At 32.4% G+C, this 22912-nt stretch overlaps 1 protein-coding gene across 4 annotated transcripts in view; it reads right to left on the reverse strand.

Moving 5' to 3' along the window:
• sdk (sidekick cell adhesion molecule) overlaps window positions 1-22912 on the reverse strand; it is a 54945-nt gene that overhangs the window by 3346 nt on the left and 28687 nt on the right. The window contains exons 2-33 of one of the 4 annotated variants that reach the window (XM_085482676.1): window positions 21788-21883; window positions 20783-20959; window positions 20486-20699; window positions 20075-20248; window positions 19753-19958; window positions 19323-19473; window positions 18845-18972; window positions 18330-18440; window positions 17398-17517; window positions 17032-17187; window positions 16701-16827; window positions 16020-16324; window positions 12482-12667; window positions 12055-12360; window positions 11457-11783; window positions 11052-11248; window positions 10663-10872; window positions 10124-10378; window positions 9734-9962; window positions 6561-6863; window positions 6158-6338; window positions 5759-5974; window positions 5483-5679; window positions 4873-5069; window positions 3908-4147; window positions 3483-3680; window positions 3128-3269; window positions 2528-2806; window positions 2183-2203; window positions 898-1055; window positions 526-688; window positions 65-387 (exon numbers count right to left, since the gene is read on the reverse strand). In XM_085482676.1, coding sequence (XP_085338802.1) covers window positions 65-387; window positions 526-688; window positions 898-1055; window positions 2183-2203; window positions 2528-2806; window positions 3128-3269; window positions 3483-3680; window positions 3908-4147; window positions 4873-5069; window positions 5483-5679; window positions 5759-5974; window positions 6158-6338; window positions 6561-6863; window positions 9734-9962; window positions 10124-10378; window positions 10663-10872; window positions 11052-11248; window positions 11457-11783; window positions 12055-12360; window positions 12482-12667; window positions 16020-16324; window positions 16701-16827; window positions 17032-17187; window positions 17398-17517; window positions 18330-18440; window positions 18845-18972; window positions 19323-19473; window positions 19753-19958; window positions 20075-20248; window positions 20486-20699; window positions 20783-20959; window positions 21788-21883 — 6293 coding nt within the window. The remainder of the gene's footprint in view (window positions 1-64; window positions 388-525; window positions 689-897; window positions 1056-2182; window positions 2204-2527; window positions 2807-3127; window positions 3270-3482; window positions 3681-3907; window positions 4148-4872; window positions 5070-5482; window positions 5680-5758; window positions 5975-6157; window positions 6339-6560; window positions 6864-9733; window positions 9963-10123; window positions 10379-10662; window positions 10873-11051; window positions 11249-11456; window positions 11784-12054; window positions 12361-12481; window positions 12668-16019; window positions 16325-16700; window positions 16828-17031; window positions 17188-17397; window positions 17518-18329; window positions 18441-18844; window positions 18973-19322; window positions 19474-19752; window positions 19959-20074; window positions 20249-20485; window positions 20700-20782; window positions 20960-21787; window positions 21884-22912) is intronic. The other 3 variants (XM_085482677.1, XM_029307562.2, XM_029307563.2) reach the window with 3 other exon arrangements.

Below are 22912 nucleotides of genomic sequence, written 5' to 3' on the forward strand. Positions count from 1 at the left end.
TAGATCATTTATAATTTAGAAATAAACGCGTGATCGTTTCTTAATTTATTGAGAGAGATTTTACTTGAGAATCAGTGGAACTGATTTCGGACGGCTTCTCTGTGACACTGCTGTCGTCAGGATTTTCGTCGTATCCCTTAAGACTCTCCTCGTCACTGTGATAAGCGACTGATGCGGGCGACGGTCTAGGAGGCGATTTGCCCAACATCGCCGGCGGCGGAGGATGCATGGCTTTCCGAGCCAATGTGTTCCTTTTACCTAGAGTACCGCTCGCCGCGTTGACGGCACCGCCTACGCCTTGACGCGATCTGTACAATTCCAGATCCGATTCTTGCCTGTCATCCGCATCCATCGCCATTGACTCCTCGAGAGTCTTTTGTGCCTCTTCTGTAAATATATTACAATGTATAATTCTTCTATAATTATATAAAATTATACACTAATAGATAAGTATGCAAATATGCTAATCTTAATTTTTCAAAATTAGAAATCGCTTGATATATACAAGTGTTAAAATCGACTTACGTTTGTATTTGTAACTTTTACTCTTTACACACAACACTGCTATGACCATAATGATGATTATAATTGACGTAGCTGCTAAAGTGACCATGAACCAGGTCTGCCTATAAAACGGTCTGTGTTGCAGGTATGCATATTCCAGGTACAATTTCGATGGCGTCAAAATCTGTCAAAATAAAATTTTATTAGTAAAACGTGTTAGCTATGTATATTATTTTTTTCACAAATGAATAAATATAATGTATGCAAATATAAATATTTAAACAATAAATAAATTTAATACAAATGGATAGATGTAATGCAAATTACGATATTTTAGTAATACAAATATTTTAAAGTATATTAACAATTATATTTCAATTTAATTTTTCTTACCGTGTCAGTGGAATATGCTGGATAACTGATTCCATAACGATTATACGATATCACTCTGAACAAGTACGACGTAGATGGCAACAAATTTTGATAGGATACAGTATATTCTGTCAGTGGTCCATTACTACTACGAACTATTGTCTGCCAGCGCGAATCATCTACAATTACACACATAAATAGCATTATAATCTTTATTAGAAGGTTCTTAAGGGAAGGAAAAAAAAATTTTTTTTTATTTGGAAATTTATATCATATTGTATATAATCACAAATCTCTTTATATATATACAATTTATTTCTATAACGTTATTTTTCAATATATTTTCTTTGATTCATTTATACATTTAATTTTATCTCAATAAAAATATATTTTTATAATAATTATAAATCAAATCCTAAAATATAAAATTCACTTTAGAATATATTAATCTGTTAAAGTAATTTTGTCATTTATTTTCTCCTTCCGAACTTAATTTATCAGAGAATCTCTTTCTCAATTAATTACTTGAAAAAGTGGTTTGATATTTTCAAAAAATGTTTTACTAACAAATAATGCAGTAAGAATGGAATATATTCTTTACATCAAATAGTTTAGGATTTATATTATTCTGGTGAAAACTAATTAACATTTTGAGTGCAATATAAATCTATTATACATGTAATGCATTTGTTGTTTCTTGATTCTTAGGGAGAAATTATTTACACAAAAAATCAAAAAATGACAAATGCATTGTATTAAAAAACTATAAAAATATAATAGAAATTGCGGATATTTTGCCAAAGGAAAAAATGCTTTTTTTTTAATTAAATAAGAAATATAAGTTAGTAATATCAAACTGTACCTTAGTTATATGGAATATTTTGTGTATATTGCACGCAAAGTGTTTGCAAAAACGCGAGATTAGTTGCAGGGGTTAAATAATGAAAACTGCGACACTATCGATCAATAACGACGAAATACAATAAATCATCATCACGCTAGTAACGATCAATCACTGGATCGTTTCTTTCTCAGGACGATGTGTTACAGAGCTGGATAAAGTTAATATTCAATAAAATCTCGTATGAGAATATCTAAATTGGGATTTTTAAAAATGGGCGATGTCATGCTTTGACGTTATCATGCAAATTGTTGCAAACGACCAAACGACTATACGACATGTATAGTAATATATAACAAATTATTGTCAAAAAGCGATATCGTTTATGCTAACAAGGAACTCGCTATCAAAAACCATCTAATGCAATGATTGACGTTCAACGTAATTACGTGCGTTGAAACTTACAATGCTGCCATTCTTCCATTGCTACACATTTATAAAAAAGACGAAATTAGTATTAGGAGAACTGATAATTGATTCAACAAATATGCGAGTAATTAAATAATTTTACGCGAATTTACAATTATATACATTCCCCTGTTTCTTTAAATTGTAACATCAACAAAGTTCTCTAAATTAACTTCAACAGTAAATTAGTTACAATAAAAGGGATTAGTCGGCTTATTGATTTTCTGCCATTGTAATTTTAATAAATAATAGTATAAAATAAAGTTTGAATTTGGAATAGATTCTTTCCATTGCTATAAATATATTATAACAATACGCAGAATATAGAAAAGATGTACTTGCCTTTACGACGAGTCTCAATGTAATAACCGAGTATAGGTCCTTTCCCGGAAGCACCGTTAGTCCACTGTAGCTCCACACTGGAGACAGTCTTGGTCACGCCAAGCTTACTAGGTACCATCGGTGAACCTTCTTGTGGACCAGTTGTAACATTACCAGATATCGGAGGTCCAAAATCGATCGTTTGCGCGCGAACCATAAAAGTGTACGTCACTTCCTCCTCCAACGGTTGTATAAGAAGGTTCGTCTCTGTTACTTTTTGTTTAACTTGTTTGCTAAATCCTTGAACAGAACACGTAGATCGATTAGCGAGAAAATGGAGATGTGACAAATGAGTCATAATACTTCGTACTTCGTGTATAAATATTTCTTCAAATAATATTATAGCGCATATAATATTGTTTATTTATATATAATAATATATATTCATACAAATATTCACATTTGTGTGTTAATTAAAGCACAATGCAAAATGTGCTGTAACTTATAATGATATATATTAAAAAAGATAATGATTCGCGAGAAAAGATCTGTTAGAAAAGTGAAGTTAAATTTTTACACAAAATATGACGATTTTACTGTCGAGATATTAATTTGTCTTACGATCATTTTGCTCCGCCGTTTCATATGTGACGAGGTAACTAATTATCTCGCCATTGCGTAATTTCGGTGGATCCCAAGACACGCGCAAGCTGGTCATAGTAATTTCAGTGAATTGCAAATTGTATGGTGGTCCTGGTATGTCCTGTATTTACATAATTGTAATTTATTACAGATAAAATATTAGAATAAAACTTTACAGTTTAAAATACATTTCAGATAGTTGTTATATGATTGATTATTTTTTTAGAAAAAAAGAATGCATAGTTTAAATACTGTTTTCTAAATATCTATTTTAATTTAAATTAAAACATTGATATTAATCAAGGAATAATTAATAATATTTATAGAAAATTACCTGTTTTGTCCTTACGGTAATTGGCGGAGATCGTGGGCCATCTCCAGCCGGATTAAACGCTAAGATCTGAATACGATATTGTGTATACTTGTCGAGGAAGACTAAACTGTGCGCCAAACAGGACGCCGGAACTACTTCTATTTCTTCTTCCTGTTTCTTTTCTAAATTTTGTGGAGAGTCTGTTACTAAATAAAAAATCTGCAATAAAAATAGAAATGTTACATATATATACATATGAAAAATTTATAAATTAATGAAATAAAAATCTATTAATATACAATTAATCTATTATTTATTATTAAATATGAAAAAATTACGAGTTTATAACGATCCATCACAAAGTTGTATCCCAAGATAAAAAATGTCATTATACCTTAAATTTGTTAACATAACTAGACGTGATAAAAATTACTAAGAATAATTACTTTATATCCTAATAAATCGCCATTTTGCATATTGGCTTGCGGAGGCTTCCAACGTAAATGAACCTCGGTGGAAGAAATAGGCTCGGCTATCAAATGTTGAGGCTCTCCTGTAGGAACTGCTTCTCCTACATATACAGTGACCGGTGGACTCTGTGGGCCCTCACCTTCCGAATTAAACGGTAGCACTATAATCTCGTAATATCGATCTTCCGTTAAATCGCTTAAAACCATTTTAGTTTCCTGAAATGAAATATAGAAATAAATTCATCATCTATTTTGAAAAGTTTAAAGATTATTTTATGCAATCCGTGCTATTAGTGTATATAGTTGAATTTATATCCATCTCGGATAACAAAACAATTGCGATATTCTAGTATTTTGACAGATACAACGAATCTGTTGTTAATTAGACAGTTATTTATTACTACAAATTATTTAAGAATTGTAAGTTTCGAGTATAAATTTTAAATTGTGAAATTGTATATAGATTAAGAATTTGTATTATGATAATTCTGTACATATACAGGGTGTTCGGGAACTCCGGTGCCAACCGTTGAGGGGTTGTAGGGTAGGTGAAAATATGCAACTTTCATTAATAAACATGTGGTCTCCGACGACGCCTGTCGACGCCAGTAACTTTATTACTTTTCCTTCACAAAAAATGCAATCACAAAAGATGCTCGAAATGGCGACCTCCTAATTCAATGCAGGCATTACACCGCCGCACCATACTTTGCCGAACTCGTTCGAAAATGCCTGGTGTATGCTGGACGACCTCACAAGCATTGAAGATCCTCGCAGTCAGATCGTGCATCGTTGACAGGCGTCGTCGGAGACTACATGTTTATTAATAAAAGTTGAATATTTTCACCTACCCTACAACCCCTCAACGGTTGGCACCGGAGTTCCCGAACACCCTGTATATATATATATATATATAACGTTTTAATGAAGATATATCTCACATTAATTCCTAAGATCTCTTCTTTCGGTGGTGTCTGCAGCGGCGTCGGAAAATCCGATACTGGCTGATAAACGATACGATAACCACCCGTTTTGTAATCTCCGCTCCAATACACTTCGTCGATCATGTTCCAGTGAACTTCGACGCTGGACGTTGTTATTGGTACGGCTTTCAAACCAGTAACACCTTTAGACGGTGCTGTAAGTAAATGTGAGACAAAATGTTAATAAAAGATTAATTAAATCAAAAGAAAGATTTAATCAAAGGAAAGAATAAAAAATATCAAATGTACCAATACAATGTACTAATTGTAAGTTAATATATAATATGTATTAAAAGGACATATTAAATTTAATATAGGTATGTATATATCAAGTAAATGTGTGATGCTACAAACTTTTACATATTAAATAGATCATTTACTAAAATATTTTAAAATACAAAATTAATAAATAGTTTTATTTATTCTATATAAAATATTAATTTGGATTTTTATATTTCTAAATAATATAGCAAATAAAACAACTTTGAGAACAAACCGATAAATGCAAGAAATATATATACAATGTAAATTATTTTGCCAATATTTTATATTGTTGTTTAATACATACCTGCAGGTAAAGTTTGTACTTGAGCAGACTCGGTACTCCATTCCGAAGGACCTATATCGTTGGTAGCCTGAATGCGAAATTGATAGTGCGTGAAAGGTTTCAAATTGTTAGCTGTATAAGATGTCACAGTTGGTTCTACTCTCTCTGGTATAGTTTGGAATGGTCCAGAATTCTCCGATTGTTGCACTGTATAATATCTGTCAAAATAAAAAGAGAGAAATTAATACGCAATATTTTAAGAGGCCTGAAATAAACACCTGTGAAAGATATTTGTACCTCAATGGTGCAAAACCATCTCTGCCTGGTGTCCAACTAAATGTTATCTGGCGACTCTGAATTTGCGACTTGCTCACTTGCGGCATCGATGGTGCCTGCGGACGCTCCCTGTTGTTTGTGGTAAATACAAGTACGTAAGCTGTCTTACCCCAACCCAATCTTGTCTGTGCTGTCACAGAGAACATGTAATATTTCTCTGGTTCAAGACTGGTGGCTCTGCAACAAGTAATAATCATTAGATATTTAATTCGAGAAATTCTTTAAACGCTTGTTTAATCAATAATTCTAATCTTAAAATAATGGACAAAATAAGATAATTATTTGTTTGTGTGATATATTTGAGTTTATAATTCTTTCCACAAGTATGAGTCTGAATAAATAGGAAAAAATTCTTTATACCTAAATGTTCTGTCTGACGCCGGGAATTCTTGGGAAAATTGTCGATTTTGACTGCTGTTCAAATGAAACACAACCTTATATGCAAGAATTTCTCCATTGGGATCCTCTGGAGTATCCCAGATAATACGTGCTGTGGAGAAGCTCACGTCAGGGAAAGACACGTTAGATGGTGGACCAGGAGCTATAATATAGAAAACAGAATATTAGTATTGTGATAACGATTATTATAGAAATGCTATCCTTTTTAGTTTTATTATGTTGCATTTTCTTAGTTTAAAATATTTCTTGTATTTATTATATTATAATAATTATATACAATACACAATCAAGTATCACATTCTGTGTTAATTATATCCTGATTATCTTTGATAAGAATTTAATTGCAATAAAAAATCCATCTTACTGTCTTCGAAAGTCTGGACTCTCACGGGTGGAGTGCTCAGCGCTCCATCACCGAGTCTCGTATAAGCTAAAACTTGCACATGATATTGTACAAATTTGCGGAGCTCCGTTAGAGTAGTCGTAAAGGTGGTGTTGCTGGGAATATTCTTGTATTGGAAAGACGATCTGGTATTCGCGCCATAATAGACTTTAAAGCCTTCGATTTGTCCATTTTGATGTTCCACAGGAACATCGCCCCATCGTACCAGAATAGTCGTAGAGGATGTCGCGTTCGCCTCTACGTTGATCGGTCCCAGAGAAGGAACTGAAAGATATGTTGGCAATATATATCTTCGAATTTAAAAAAAAAAGTTTAACTGATTTATACCTAATCAAAACATCACATACCAATGCTCAAGCTCGTATGACAATAAAAACAATGATAAATTATTAAATTAAGGCCATGTGTAACGAGCAATACGATATTATTTTATTATTGAGAAGAAAATTCTTAATTTAAAATAATAATTGTACAAACGTTTCGAGCTCTACTTGCTCCTCTTCAGTGCGCAAAAAAATAGTGATAATAAATAACGATAATAAATAAATACATAAAATTCTAATAAAAAATCCGCGGCAAAACTAAGTTTAATTCAACTCATGAAGATTTGATTAGTATGTATAAATATACAAGGAGGTTTTGCCATGATAATCCGGATATTCTTTTTACAAGGGCTGATAAGGGCAACGTAACAGTCGCGATGACAAAAGAATATTACACGAATAAGATGGAAGGTTTACTTGAAGACAATAGCACCTATTCTATCATAAAAAAGAACCCATCCTCCAAAATAGAAAAGGAACTAAACGATATTCTTAAGAAATGGCAAAAAAAGGGTACATTTTTAATAAAGAATATTACTCACTACGTTCCAGCGACTCCCTTCTTCCAAAATGTTATGGTCTCCTTAAAGTACACAAGGAGAATACTCCATTTAGAGTAATTGTGTCATCAATTAATACCACGCTTTACTCGATAGCCACATTTTTACATAAAATCATTTCAAATAGTATTCCTACGGGAAAAAGTAATGTAAATAATAGTTTTGAACTTTACAGCAAGCTAGCGGGTAAGAAAATTGGTGCGGAAGATATTCTAATATCATTAGACGTGGTTTCACTATTCACTAACATTCCGATAGATCTTGCAATAGAAAGTGTGAGCAATAGATGGAATTATATCAATACACATACATTAATTCCAAAAAATGAATTCATTTCCATGGTTAAATTTATATTGTCGTCAACATACTTCACATTCAATGACATTGTATACAAGCAAGTTTATGGCACACCTATGGGTTCCCCGTTATCGCCAATAATTGCTAATATTGTTATGCAAGATCTTGAAGAATCAATAATTAATGAATTGGACATCGGTATTGGAATATATTATAGATATGTAGACGACATTATTATGGTGGCACCAAAGAATAAAATTGATAGCGTATTGAATAAGTTTAATAGTTACAATCAACGACTACAATTTACGATTGAATACGAAATTAATAGAAGCATAAATTTTCTAGATTTAAACATTAAAATAATAGACAACATCATACACTTAGATTGGTTTCAAAAAAAGACATGTTCAGGTAGAGTACTATCTTTTTTATCGAGTCACCCTATGTGCCATAAAATAGGAGTAATTTATAATCTTATTAATAGGGCATTGTTATTATCTCATCCCATATTGTATCATAAGAAAAATTTAGAACTGTGTATTAAAATATTATTGGACAACGGTTACCCTAGTCATTTAATCTTTAAAGAAATAAATAAGAGAATAAGAGTTTTAAACAATGGTCAGTTTAACAACAATAGAAAAAAAGAAATTGCAGAAGATAATAGCAAGAAAAAATTTTTCGTCATTCCATACATTAATAACATTTCTGAGACAATAGCATCGACAATAAAAAAATCAGATTTCAGAGTAGGATACCGTTGTCTAAATAATCTTAACAAATTAATTAAAGTCCACAAGGACAAAAACGTGCATAACAATAATAATAATGTTGTCTACAAAATTAATTGTAAGGATTGTGAAGCTTCGTATGTTGGGCAAACCAAAAGAAAATTACGCACTAGACTAAAAGAGCATATGAATAATATTAAATTTGATTCCTCCAAGCATTCTGTGGTCTCTGAACATATTATAGAAAAAAAACATGCTTTTGATTGGGATAACGTTAAAATACTTGATATTGAATCTAATTATTATAAAAGACTTATCTCGGAAATGATACACATCAAGGAACAAAGGCATGGTATAAATAATAACACAGACACGGAATTGCTTAACAACGCGTATTTCGACATTCTAGAAGAAATATCGAATTTTTAGACTTATGTAATATGTTTATTTTGTGAGAACTGACACCTATTTATTCGACTTTTTAAAAGACTAGACAACAGTCAAGTACTAACAATAAGGCCAACAACAGTTAGAAGCATTGTCATCTCAAGTTATTCGGAACAATTTGTAAGCATAAAGGTTCAATATTTTAGTAGTTAGTTTAATTTATAATTTTTAATCTTTTTTCACATACACATTAGTGGAATCCTATTTTACAATTGAATAAATTCTTTAAATTCAGTTAACAAATATCAAATAATTTGGAGAGAATGAACATAATCATTGCCAGATCGAGGGACTTTCGTCAAATAACGATAAGTGGTTCATTTGGAGCAATATATAAGTGTCACTCCAAGTTTTTATTAATAATTCTAATATATTTTATGAATAACCGGACGAATCATTCTGCTTCTAATTGGGTTCTTACTTTGTTGAACTATTTTAATGGTCTCAATTCATTGTAAATATATTTTGCGTTTTAACTATATAACTTATATTGACTATGTATTGCGGATTTTTTATTAGAATTTTATGTATTTATTTATTATCGTTATTTATTATCACTATTTTTTTGCGCACTGAAGAGGAGCAAGTAGAGCTCGAAACGTTTGTACAATTATTATTTTAAATTAAGAATTTTCTTCTCAATAATAAAATAATATCGTATTGCTCGTTACACATGGCCTTAATTTAATAATTTATCATTGTTTTTAACTGATTTAGTCACTTTTCACAAATTTATTTTTTCACCATAGGTAAATTAATCATAACAGTCTTACCTGATTCGCGAGTTCGTTCGATGGCCTTTGGACTTGCTGCTGAAGAACCGACATCGTTGAATGCCTGCATCATTATCTCATAATCAGCAAATTCCTCCATATTCTCCAAAACATATGAATTTGCAGTGGGATCTTCGATTGTGACACTTTTCGAAATGTTTGAACGCACTTCCGTGTACGTGATGTTGTATCCTCGTGGATTTCCATTCCATTCTATTTGTTGCAACGGCTACGCAGAAAGTTATATATAGATGATAATCTTATGTTCACATCTCAATTAATAAGATATTGTACTAAAACTCATCTCAATTAATAAGATATTGTACTAAGACTTAATACAATATCTTTTTAGTAATAATTGATATGAAAGTTACATAATGAATCACTTACGATCCATCTGACGCGTAATTCAGTAGCGTTCATCGCGCGAACCGTCACGTTCTTCGGAGGATAAGAGGGTGGTGCTTGAATCGTTTGGAATTCCTTGGTCGATTCGGAAGGTTGCGATGCACCAACAACGTTGTTCGCGATTAAACGAAGCTTGTATTGCATAAAGGGAGTCAAACCGTCGACGGTGACCGTACTGGCATCAGGATCAGATACCTCGTAGATATTGTACCACGTCGAATTTCGCGCCGTTTGTGCCTTCGAGAAATTAAGGAAAATTAATTTCTTTCTTTTATCTTTTATTAATCACGTAACTCTAGCATATTAGATATCTTCCTGTTTGATTGTAACTTAAAAACATAAAATTAGAAGTATCAAAAATAAAAGACTTTTCAGATATTAAGCAAATAAATAACGATATCATCATATGACTTAAAAATATATTTTTAAAAAATTCATGAAATGTTGAAGCAAAAAGATGTGGCAAATAATAATTTTCTTTGACATTTTGAAAATAAGAGTTAATTTTAAATTGAACCAACCTGCACTGTCCATTTAGTGATGGATGAATTGCCATCGAATCCTGGCGTGAATTGTAACACAACGGAGAATGCATCTATGTTGGACAATGCTAATTTTGTAGGCGGTTCTGGTAGCACCGGTTCTACGCCTGATTGTATGGTCGCTATTTTTGGTTTTCCTGGTCCAGTCAATGTCCACGCAGTAACTTCAAATTTGTAATGAGTCAATGCCTAAAAGAAACAATAGTAAATAATAAATAAGATATATATTTTACTCCTAGAATTTTATTTTTCTTTTCTTTTTCGCACTTTTATTGTAAATCTAGAGTAATTTTTTTTTATTTTGTAAATTCTTAGATTTTTTTTTTTTAATTTAGATTAATTTAATGTTGCTTGAAACCGATAATTACCTGTAGATGCTTTACTTTTGTCGACAACACATCAGCTGTGAAGTTTTCGACACGCAAAGAATCAGGAACCTCTTTAATCATATATTTCAGTTGATAATGTGTCAATATGCCATTAGTTTCTTTAGGGGGACTCCATTTAACTGTTAACGCGCGATCGCTGATGTCTTCAAATTGTAAATTCTCCACTTCTTCAGGTACTAAAAAATAAATAATAAATATTTAAAGACGAACAATGCTCCATACATATAATATCTACAAGAATAATTTTCTTTTTATTTCTTTAATATTGTATAAAAAGAAATAAGAAATACAAAAAATATAATTCATTTTGTAAATTATAATTATTTTTAAATATTAAAAAATTATTAATCTGTTTAAATTAATTCCATAGTAAAGTAAACGTACCATCTTCGCAAGTGCGTATTTCAACGGGCGAGCTTCTTTCACCATAACCCGGATCGGTGAAGCAAAGTACTGTGATATTATACATGGTGTACTTCCTTAAACCCGTCATAATAGCGCTCTGTTCGGCGAGCGGATCAAATAAACTAGGTGGTACAGTCATCGATTTATACTCGGTCGCTTCCGTAAAATTGCCGCCAAACCAAGCTTGCAATTTATATCCTTGATTTATTCCGTTGATCTTTTGCGGATTCGGTGGCTTCCACCAAACTTTCACCGCCGTTGAATTAACTGCTTCCGCTTTTACATTTGTAGGTGGTGCTTCCGGAACTATATAAAATTTATATTTCTATATTATTAACTCTAATTTATATTTTTATAATATTTCTCTCTAAGAAATATTTTAAAACTTTAATATTCTAATTGTAATTTATAATACTGTAATATCTTAATTTCGTATTATAATATAATAATTATATAAATTAAAGTGTCTCCTTCCTCAAAAGTAATAAATAAGAATTATAACATCTTAATTAATTTTTAATGATCTTTAGAATCATTATTATAAACAATGCTTTGTACACATATCGATTAATTATACCTCCTTCCTTGGTTTTAATCTGCAAGCCCTTGGTGTATATGCCTACACCTTTATCGTTGTAAGCCGCTATTTGTACCTCATAATCCTTCCACGTAATTAAATCAGTAATAAGATAATTTCTTTGCGCTTCGTTGGTGATATTTTGCATCGTCCACGGACTGTCATTGTATCCGTGCAGCCTATATCTCAATATGTATCCTAAAATATGGCCATTTCGATATTCGTCCAACGGAGGCTGCCACTGAGTTATTATTTCCGACGACGAACGTGCCGACCCAACGAAGCCGACCGGTGGACCATTAGGAGCTAATTATCAAAACACAATCAAATTAAATCGATATATGTATAATCAGGAATCAGTTTTTAGTTTATTTCGACAAAAATATGATATTACATCTGCATCGTCATTCTTTTTCTAATCACTTACGTTCTTGGGGTAGGACAACGACGTCGCTAGGTGCAGACGATGGACCTTCGCCGACACTATTTTCAGCGCTGACGCGGAATTGATAAGATGCCGCAGCTTTTAAATTATTCAATAATACCCATCGGCTTGTCGCCGACACATTGTCGCGTTCAGTGACCCAATTTTGTAACGGGCTGGTCAGAAGTCCTATTTGTAATAAAATATTACATAATTATAATATATAGAATAGTCCTCAATTTTCTATTAGATTTATCTATTCTTTTCCTATTATATTTATTTTATTGTAAAGCAATCTGTATTTTTTGAATATATATTTAATAACAATATAAATTTAACGTATAAGACGGGCAACAAGAGCCAAATCGCGGATGACAATGCGTTATCCTAACGAAACTAAATAATTTTTCGTTAGAATTAAATACCGGTGCACAAGGCACCAAATTTTTACTTGGACACGGCCAAGATTTTAAATATGAAATAATCTCATATTTTGAGATTTAATTTCAATACCCCCTTTAACCCCCCTACGGAAAATAAATAAAAAAATGCAAGAGAAAAATATAGATCCGAAAATCGCTGAATCGGGAAACGAACCCGAGACCTTTCGCTTGCCGGGCGACTGCTCTTCCAGCTGAGCTATTCAGATCCTTTCGATTCTATACTTTTCTCTGTTATATATATTAATGTTGGTAAACAAACGCATTTTTTAAGCCAGCGTGTATCAAATATAAGAGTTTTAACAAGGCTCTGTAATATAAATATAAATTTAACGTATAAGACGGGCAACAAGAGCCAAATCGCGGATGACAATGCGTTATCCTAACGAAACTAAATAATTTTTCGTTAGAATTAAATACCGGTGCACAAGGCACCAAATTTTTACTTGGACACGGCCAAGATTTTAAATATGAAATAATCTCATATTTTGAGATTTAATTTCAATACCCCTTTTAACCCCCCTACGGAAAATAAATAAATGAATGCAAGAGAAAAATATAGATCCGAAAATCGCTGAATCGGGAAACGAACCCGAGACCTTTCGCTTGCCGGGCGACTGCTCTTCCAGCTGAGCTATTCAGATCCTTTCGATTCTATACTTTTCTCTGTTATATATATTAATGTTGGTAAACAAACGCATTTTTTAAGCCAGCGTGTATCAAATATAAGAGTTTTAACAAGGCTCTGTAATATAAATATAAATTTAACGTATAAGACGGGCAACAAGAGCCAAATCGCGGATGACAATGCGTTATCCTAACGAAACTAAATAATTTTTCGTTAGAATAAAATACCGGTGCACAAGGCACCAAATTTTTACTTGGACACGGCCAAGATTTTAAATATGAAATAATCTCATATTTTGAGATTTAATTTCAATACCCCTTTTAACCCCCCTACGGAAAATAAATAAATGAATGCAAGAGAAAAATATAGATCCGAAAATCGCTGAATCGGGAATCGAACCCGAGACCTTTCGCTTGCCGGGCGACTGCTCTTCCAGCTGAGCTATTCAGATCCTTTCGATTCTATACTTTTCTCTGTTATATATATTAATGTTGGTAAACAAACGCATTTTTTAAGCCAGCGTGTATCAAATATAAGAGTTTTAACAAGGCTCTGTAATATAAATATAAATTTAACGTATAAGACGGGCAACAAGAGCCAAATCGCGGATGACAATGCGTTATCCTAACGAAACTAAATAATTTTTCGTTAGAATTAAATACCGGTGCACAAGGCACCAAATTTTTACTTGGACACGGCCAAGATTTTAAATATGAAATAATCTCATATTTTGAGATTTAATTTCAATACCCCTTTTAACCCCCCTACGGAAAATAAATAAATGAATGCAAGAGAAAAATATAGATCCGAAAATCGCTGAATCGGGAAATTGAAATTAAATCTCGGGGTATTGAAATTAAATCTCAAAATATGAGATTATTTCATATTTAAAATCTTGGCCGTGTCCAAGTAAAAATTTGGTGCCTTGTGCACCGGTATTTAATTCTAACGAAAAATTATTTAGTTTCGTTAGGATAACGCATTGTCATCCGCGATTTGGCTCTTGTTGCCCGTCTTATACGTTAAATTTATATTTATATTACAGAGCCTTGTTAAAACTCTTATATTTGATACACGCTGGCTTAAAAAATGCGTTTGTTTACCAACATTAATATATATAACAGAGAAAAGTATAGAATCGAAAGGATCTGAATAGCTCAGCTGGAAGAGCAGTCGCCCGGCAAGCGAAAGGTCTCGGGTTCGATTCCCGATTCAGCGATTTTCGGATCTATATTTTTCTCTTGCATTCATTTATTTATTTTCCGTAGGGGGGTTAAAAGGGGTATTGAAATTAAATCTCAAAATATGAGATTATTTCATATTTAAAATCTTGGCCGTGTCCAAGTAAAAATTTGGTGCCTTGTGCACCGGTATTTAATTCTAACGAAAAATTATTTAGTTTCGTTAGGATAACGCATTGTCATCCGCGATTTGGCTCTTGTTGCCCGTCTTATACGTTAAATTTATATTTATATTACAGAGCCTTGTTAAAACTCTTATATTTGATACACGCTGGCTTAAAAAATGCGTTTGTTTACCAACATTAATATATATAACAGAGAAAAGTATAGAATCGAAAGGATCTGAATAGCTCAGCTGGAAGAGCAGTCGCCCGGCAAGCGAAAGGTCTCGGGTTCGTTTCCCGATTCAGCGATTTTCGGATCTATATTTTTCTCTTGCATTCATTTATTTATTTTCCGTAGGGGGGTTAAAAGGGGTATTGAAATTAAATCTCAAAATATGAGATTATTTCATATTTAAAATCTTGGCCGTGTCCAAGTAAAAATTTGGTGCCTTGTGCACCGGTATTTAATTCTAACGAAAAATTATTTAGTTTCGTTAGGATAACGCATTGTCATCCGCGATTTGGCTCTTGTTGCCCGTCTTATACGTTAAATTTATATTTATATTACAGAGCCTTGTTAAAACTCTTATATTTGATACACGCTGGCTTAAAAAATGCGTTTGTTTACCAACATTAATATATATAACAGAGAAAAGTATAGAATCGAAAGGATCTGAATAGCTCAGCTGGAAGAGCAGTCGCCCGGCAAGCGAAAGGTCTCGGGTTCGTTTCCCGATTCAGCGATTTTCGGATCTATATTTTTCTCTTGCATTCATTTATTTATTTTCCGTAGGGGGGTTAAAAGGGGTATTGAAATTAAATCTCAAAATATGAGATTATTTCATATTTAAAATCTTGGCCGTGTCCAAGTAAAAATTTGGTGCCTTGTGCACCGGTATTTAATTCTAACGAAAAATTATTTAGTTTCGTTAGGATAACGCATTGTCATCCGCGATTTGGCTCTTGTTGCCCGTCTTATACGTTAAATTTATATTTATATTACAGGGCCTTGTTAAAACTCTTATATTTAATAACAATGTTTACAAGACCTGAAGAAATACATATTTTATAAATTAGAAGATATAATAATAGCACTCTTGCATACCTAAATTTATTAATTACACTTACCTGAATCGGCGGATACTTCTCGTCTCTGGATGATGAATTTCTTCGTGTGACTGTTACCGTCGAAACCAGGCACCCAAGTGACATTAATCGTGCGCGGTGAGATCCGCTCCACTCGAGTAGCTACAACGTTGATCGGTGCAAATGGCAATTCGATCACACTCAGGCGAGCGGATCGAGTCTCGTTTCCACCTGGTGACACCACAGAACACGTGTAGTCCCCTACGTCGGAAGCTCGAACAGCGACAATCTCAAGAGTCCCGTCTGGTCGCATTTTCACTCTTTGACTCGCTTGTGTGTTTATTACTCTGTAACAACAAATGTATCATTTTGAAATTTTCAAACAAAAGAGTTATGTAGAGAGAAATCTCATTCATTTTTTTAATTAAAACAGTTTTGCTGGCATATTTCGATAATGATCAACAATTACAGTTAAATCTGTGAAATTTTTATAACAGAAAAAAATATATAAATAATTTAAAATGTATAATGCAAACAATTTGTATTTTAAATTTATCAGATTTTAATTTCACGCTTCAAAGAATAAAACATATTTTGATCACATTTAAGTTTTGTAAAAATTTAATTCATGTTAGATTTCTGATTTATAAGATTTTGAATTTATAAATCATATTAAAGTATTAATATTACAAAAATATATGATATTTCTTGTCATATACGTACTGTTCATTATGAAACCATGCCATATCATACACGACGTTTGGATCGTTCGAGATTTTACACTGTAATTCGGCAGTGTGTCCGAGAAGCACTGATGTATCAACAGGTGGTTGGATAATTTGCGTCCGAACTAACAAAGAGATATATAATAAATGTATATACACATACAATATAGCTATAAATAGAGTTCAGACTGAGTTTATCAACTTTTATTTAAAAGAATTTTTATATAGGAAAATTTAATTTTAATATAATAAATATAAAGATAATTTTTGATATACATATAATGTAATGCAAGTCTCAAAACTATTTTAATAATTATTTTAATAATTACCCATAACAGTCAAATATGCCGATCCATTGACAGAGCCGGCTTCATTTGCACGGATACAAGTATATTTTCCCGCGTCGTACGATTTTACCGCTGCGATTAAAAGATCACCATTGTCCAAGACTTGTACTCTCCCGGCGATTTCCACAGGTGTCGTGTCTGTTGCAATTAGATTTTCATATTGTAATTTGTTGCAATATGTAAATGTAGATGCTTCTTGCAATAATTTACATAGAAAGAAGCAATCTGTTTTATTTTAATTTTATAAAGAATAAATATTTTTTAGCAACAGAATGATTTTATGTTAAAATATAAAATAATATATAAATTATATATAATAATAAACAATTAAATCTTTGATTTACTTACCATTATAATACCAGGTAATGTTTGGTTTAGGCGCCGCTACAGCATAGCAAGTTAAAGTCGCATCTTTGCCATCCAATACTGTTAAATCACGTGGACCATTTTCCATAATCGGTCCAGATGCTGCAAATTACAGAAATTTTGTCATTAATGTCGAATTGATTTTTAATGCTTTCTCACAACGTGCAAATGAAAAAAGGGTGAACAATTGTCGCTTGCAATATATATTAAACCCACCGTAATTCTCACTCTTTCTCTATTTCTTTACACTGATTTTCGAAAACAAGCTTATTTCTTTAAAGCAAAACACAAACACATATTCAATAGCAAAACTACGCAAACTAAATACAGGCTGGTTCACGATAAATGCTATGTAAAATAATCACTAAATGCTTAGTACGATGCTTGTCATTTTTCAAACATCCATAATTCAAAATAGATATTATTGGAAATATATTTCTAATCTATAACATATTTGGGGAGACCAAGACGTGCGTGTCGATGTTACTTGCAATGCCGCAGATATATATATGCGTGCCAATATAGTTATATTAAAACACAATAGTCGTTTTATTTGATAATTCTTCTAAAGTATCATATGTCATTCATTAAATATAATTTAAAAATAGAAACACTAAACTACTTAAGACCACTAAATAACTAATCATATAAAAAAGCAAAGAGCTATAGATTTTTTAATGTTTGTCGTTAAAACACTCTAAACTCTAAACAATTAAAATAATAATAATTCTAAAATAATAATAATCTAAAATATTGTTATATTCGACATAGTGAGCTTGTCTTATGAAAACATTTATTACTAAAAGAAGCAAAAAAATCGTGAAACGTGAAACTTTATACGCAGTCTTCACAAGCATGTGCCGAGAATAATAATGGAAAAGAAAAGTGAAAAAATTTCGCAGCAATATTCTTACTGTCTGGATAATGAGAGAACATAAAACGGTGGTCAGACTGGCGAACTCTGACTACATTGTAGCCAGCCGCCCAGCGGGCAACTCTGTTTCTCAATCCGCTTCCTAATCCTTCTGTGCCGCACACAAAAAACACGTCATATGTATTAACCCTGTTTGCGACATTATTTCGCAAAGCGTTCGCGAAAAACGCTATTCGCGGACATCTCTTTTCGTAACCTTACATTTATTAATTAAAATATTTATATGCAACATATTATATTTACATCATACTTCTATAATAGCTAAACAATGTCTTTATTAATAAATTATTGATGTTATATAATGTATATGTTGATGAACAGAAAAAAGACAAGAATGCCATTTTTAATGACACATTTAAAATCACAAATTGTAATTTGCTAATAATGCCAGAACGATTTCATCGCATGTTTCGCGAACATCTTTTGTGTACGGACTGGGTAATGATTGCTATTAAAATATCGCGATGCAATATCATATTCTACACAACTACTCACTTTTCGCCTTCAGCCATGTGTAACTAGATGATTCGCCGACATCGTTAGACGCGAGACATTGAAACATTCCCGAGTCGTCCATAGTTAATTTTTTAATCGTCAACGAGCCATCCTCCTCCTTTGTGTATCTACAAAACATGTTCAATTATACATAATTATCGTATAAATTTCGAATCTTTAAAAACAGATTTAAACATTTAAAATTGTAAAATACTCTCTAAATATTTTAATCTTTTTTTTACTTTATAAAAATATCAATTTTAATATGTAATTCCTTTTTAATATGTATATATTTTTTAATATGTAATAAAAAAATGTATTAAAATATACCCAGCTTATATAACCGGAAAATATATCTTTTATGTAAAAAAAATAGCTACTACTATTTCAAATTTACATGATCAAAGTTAAAATAGGTAAAATACACATACACACACTCTCTTTCTTTCTCGGATTGTAAATATTTGCCAAAACATACCTGGTTCCCAGCAAATGATCGACGGGCTCGGCATTACGGAACCAACTGATTATAGGAGGCGGTATGCCGTTAACCTCGCACGGTAACGTTACTGTGGATCCGTAATCGCTCAGGGTTTCCCTCTTTAATTCCGTTACAAATGTTGGTTTTTCTAAATATACAGAAAAGTATAAATATAAAAAGATATAACGAGAATTTCATGCAAAAAAGCAGAAATTTATGTGCTTGTTAACATACTTTAATTCGTGACTTCTTTGTCTAATTTATTATTTTTAAAAAAATTAATAATTTTTAGCTGTGTATTGTAATGATGTATGATTGATAATGTCGTATCATTTTTTTTTTAAATAGCCGCGTGATGAATTTATATTACAATTGCTATTTCATTCAATTATTCACACATTACTTATTTACACTGGATTATATTTACCGTATACGACAATCTTGGCGCTCGCATTTACAGTCGGATAATCACCGCTCCTCAAATCCACATGGCAAGAATATATCCCTGTGTAAGTTATTTTGGCTGAGAGTAATTCGAGGGTTCTATTAAACGCAATAAGATTATACAATATCCCAGAGTTCTCGATCGGAATGCCGTCTTTCATCCACAAGGTTCGTAACTCATAAAGTGATCTAAAATGGATATAGTTTCGTTTGTTACTTAAATCTTTCCAAATTACAACAAACACCAAAAAAAAGAAAGATCGTACATAGCATAATAAAGATAATACAGAAAGATTTTCGATTACCTGGTATTCGCGATGCAGTTTATGTACGTGGCAGCTTGATCTTTGATTATCTGCGTGTCCTGCGGCTTGACGATTACGGTAGGAGCCACTTCTGCATATGGATCGCCGATGACTTGCAACTTGAAAAACGGACTATTCTCCTCCTTGCCTAATTGGGTGTTGATAGCCTTTGCTCTGTGCACATATAATAAATCGTCAGAAAAACTCGAGTTTAAACTTGTCAGAGTTCATTAGAATTTTCTCTCATAGCTCTCAAACTTTCTGCAACTGCAGATGACGAAGTGAAATCTTTAAATCTTTGCAAAGTTTTGAAGTTTCAAAATTGTACAAAAAGAACATTCTTTCATCCATAACTTCGGAACAATTCTATGTGTCTATCGAGAAATAAATGAAGTGATAAATTATACGAACCTATAGGAACCTTCGTCGCTTTCCGAAGCATTTAATATTAGCAGCCTCTGATGGATTATTGCGTATTTAACACCATACAAAGGCATTCCTTTCGTGGAGGACCACGTTACCTGTGGAGTAGGATGGCTCTCGATCGGGGGTAATTCCAGAACCGCAGCACTACCCGACTCGACGGTCACCACTTTCTCCGTGAGATCGTCAAACACTCCCATATCTAAGAGCAGATTAAATATCGTCGTGATCAGTAATTTGAAAGAAAATCTACCAAATTGGATCTATACAATTCGAGATATTTACAAGCTACGGTAAAGGCGAGACGATCGCTGAATATGGACCCCACATCGTTCGTCGCGACACAGTAATAAACTCCAGCATCTTCTCGTCGTGTGCTCGGTATACGGTAGAAAGGCTCGGAAGTGAGTTCACTGAGGGGCATCCCGTCTTTGAACCATTGGTATTTTGGTTGAGGATTGCCTGTGGAAATGGCGACATGAAATGTTTGCTCGTTGTTACAAATAATTTTTCTTTTAAGTTTAGATTAATCTGAATTTTTAATTTGCGTGAAGAACATCGAGAAATGTGTAGGATAGTCTTTTTTCGAACATTCTTTATATAAAATGGTATATAGATGTGATTTAAACGTGATTCTCTCATTTGCAAAGTCACGGACGACGGTGTTAGACTGTCTAATATCATTAGTACAGGGTCATACGATCGAATTACGGTGCAGGGCATTGGTGAGGCTTCATCTGGTCACCGTCTCATCCGCTCGTTATTCGATATTTCTACTGGACAATGGAACGCCTTACGCAGTGAACTTTATCCTCTCATTGCTGCTGCGATCTTTATATATATCCTTTTTCTTTCATTTTTTTCATTAATTTACTAATATTGAAATATTTTTAAGTATAACGTGATTTTGAGATGAGTTCTTTAGAATTTATATATCAATCGATAATATGTGATGGAATAATTCAATCGAAAATGATAAAATGAGCAAATATTAATACTAAACAGAATGTAAATAATTTATCACTTGATTATTTCTAAAATTTTCATTATTTTCATTAAAAGAATAAAACTTGAACTCTTACAGTATTTCTGAATCTCATTGTCTAAAATTTTTATATAGAAATAATATAGTACAATTTATTTTGCAAGAAGAAATCAAATGACAAGTTCAAAAATTTTAGCTAGTGTATTCAAATTTACTCGCAAATTAATTTTCGAGAAACTATTATTCTTACGAAGAAATCAAGTACGTAGTTGGAAAAAATTTTCATGTTAGATTGCAATTCTCACCTCTTGCTTGACATTGCAGAAACTTTGTACGGTTCTCGCTAAGTATATTGCCACTGCTGGAAAGCTGACTGGTAAAACGCGGCTCCTGGAGTGGTTCTGTGAACAAAAAAATGAAAGATGTTTCGGCGATTCTTCTTTTCTTTTTCAAGCCAATCTCGTTGAAAAATCTCTTTTCAATGAGATTAATCTCAGATAAAGTTGCACAAAGAGAATTTTCTCTTAGAATTTACCCTGAAAATCATTGTAATCGCAAAACAATATGGTACTGAAAGAATTTTATGAGTTTCTCTGATTAATATTTATCACAATAAAAAATATTAATATGTACATAGTAAATTTTATTATGCACACGGTAAAATTAATCAAACATATTTTATATCTTATTGTAATTAATTTTATATATTTTTATTGTGATAAATATTAATCAAAGAAACTCTTACTAATTCTTCCAACCATATTGTCCAACCATAATTTTTATTAGAGTAAATTTTCTGTGTGCACTGAAAAAAAATTGGTTAACTTGACTGAACATATCAAAATATTTGAATTAAAATATAACATATTAAAGCTAACAAAACGTATACTTGATTTAAATACTAAAATATGTTCAATTAACAAAATAATAATTTAGTTGAAAGGTTTGGTCAAGTTACCCAATTTTTGTTCAGTGCGTAAACAAATGATAAAATACGTGAAAATTTAGATATTTTGCAAATACCTATATATAAATTAGACAAATATATTTGTTCTTATATATATGAATTCGAGTCGATCGTGTTATTACACGTGAATTTCGTATGGCTGACTGACATTGTGAGTCATTGCGGCCGCGAGACGTATAATAATTTACGGTGCTCCAAAAAGACCGACGAATGAGAGGAAGGAATGCGAACGAACGGCCGTGGATGCCGAGGTGCCGAGTCACATGCATGTATATACCCTTCTCCTGGAGACCTACCGGACGTTCCACGCTCCGATGATCCTGACACAACGGGCGCACTGCCGGTTTGTGCCACAACCTCTCGTTTCCCGTGAACCGACTATTTAATCGAGGGACATGTTGCCGAGCGGGTTTCAAGTCGAAAAGTGGAGCGTTTGAAAAAAAAATATCCTCATTAATAATTT

The sequence above is a fragment of the Nylanderia fulva genome, unplaced genomic scaffold (assembly GCF_048542155.1).
Source record: "Nylanderia fulva isolate GAGA-0341 unplaced genomic scaffold, ASM4854215v1 Scaffold21, whole genome shotgun sequence".
In the NCBI taxonomy this organism is placed as follows: domain Eukaryota; kingdom Metazoa; phylum Arthropoda; class Insecta; order Hymenoptera; family Formicidae; genus Nylanderia; species Nylanderia fulva.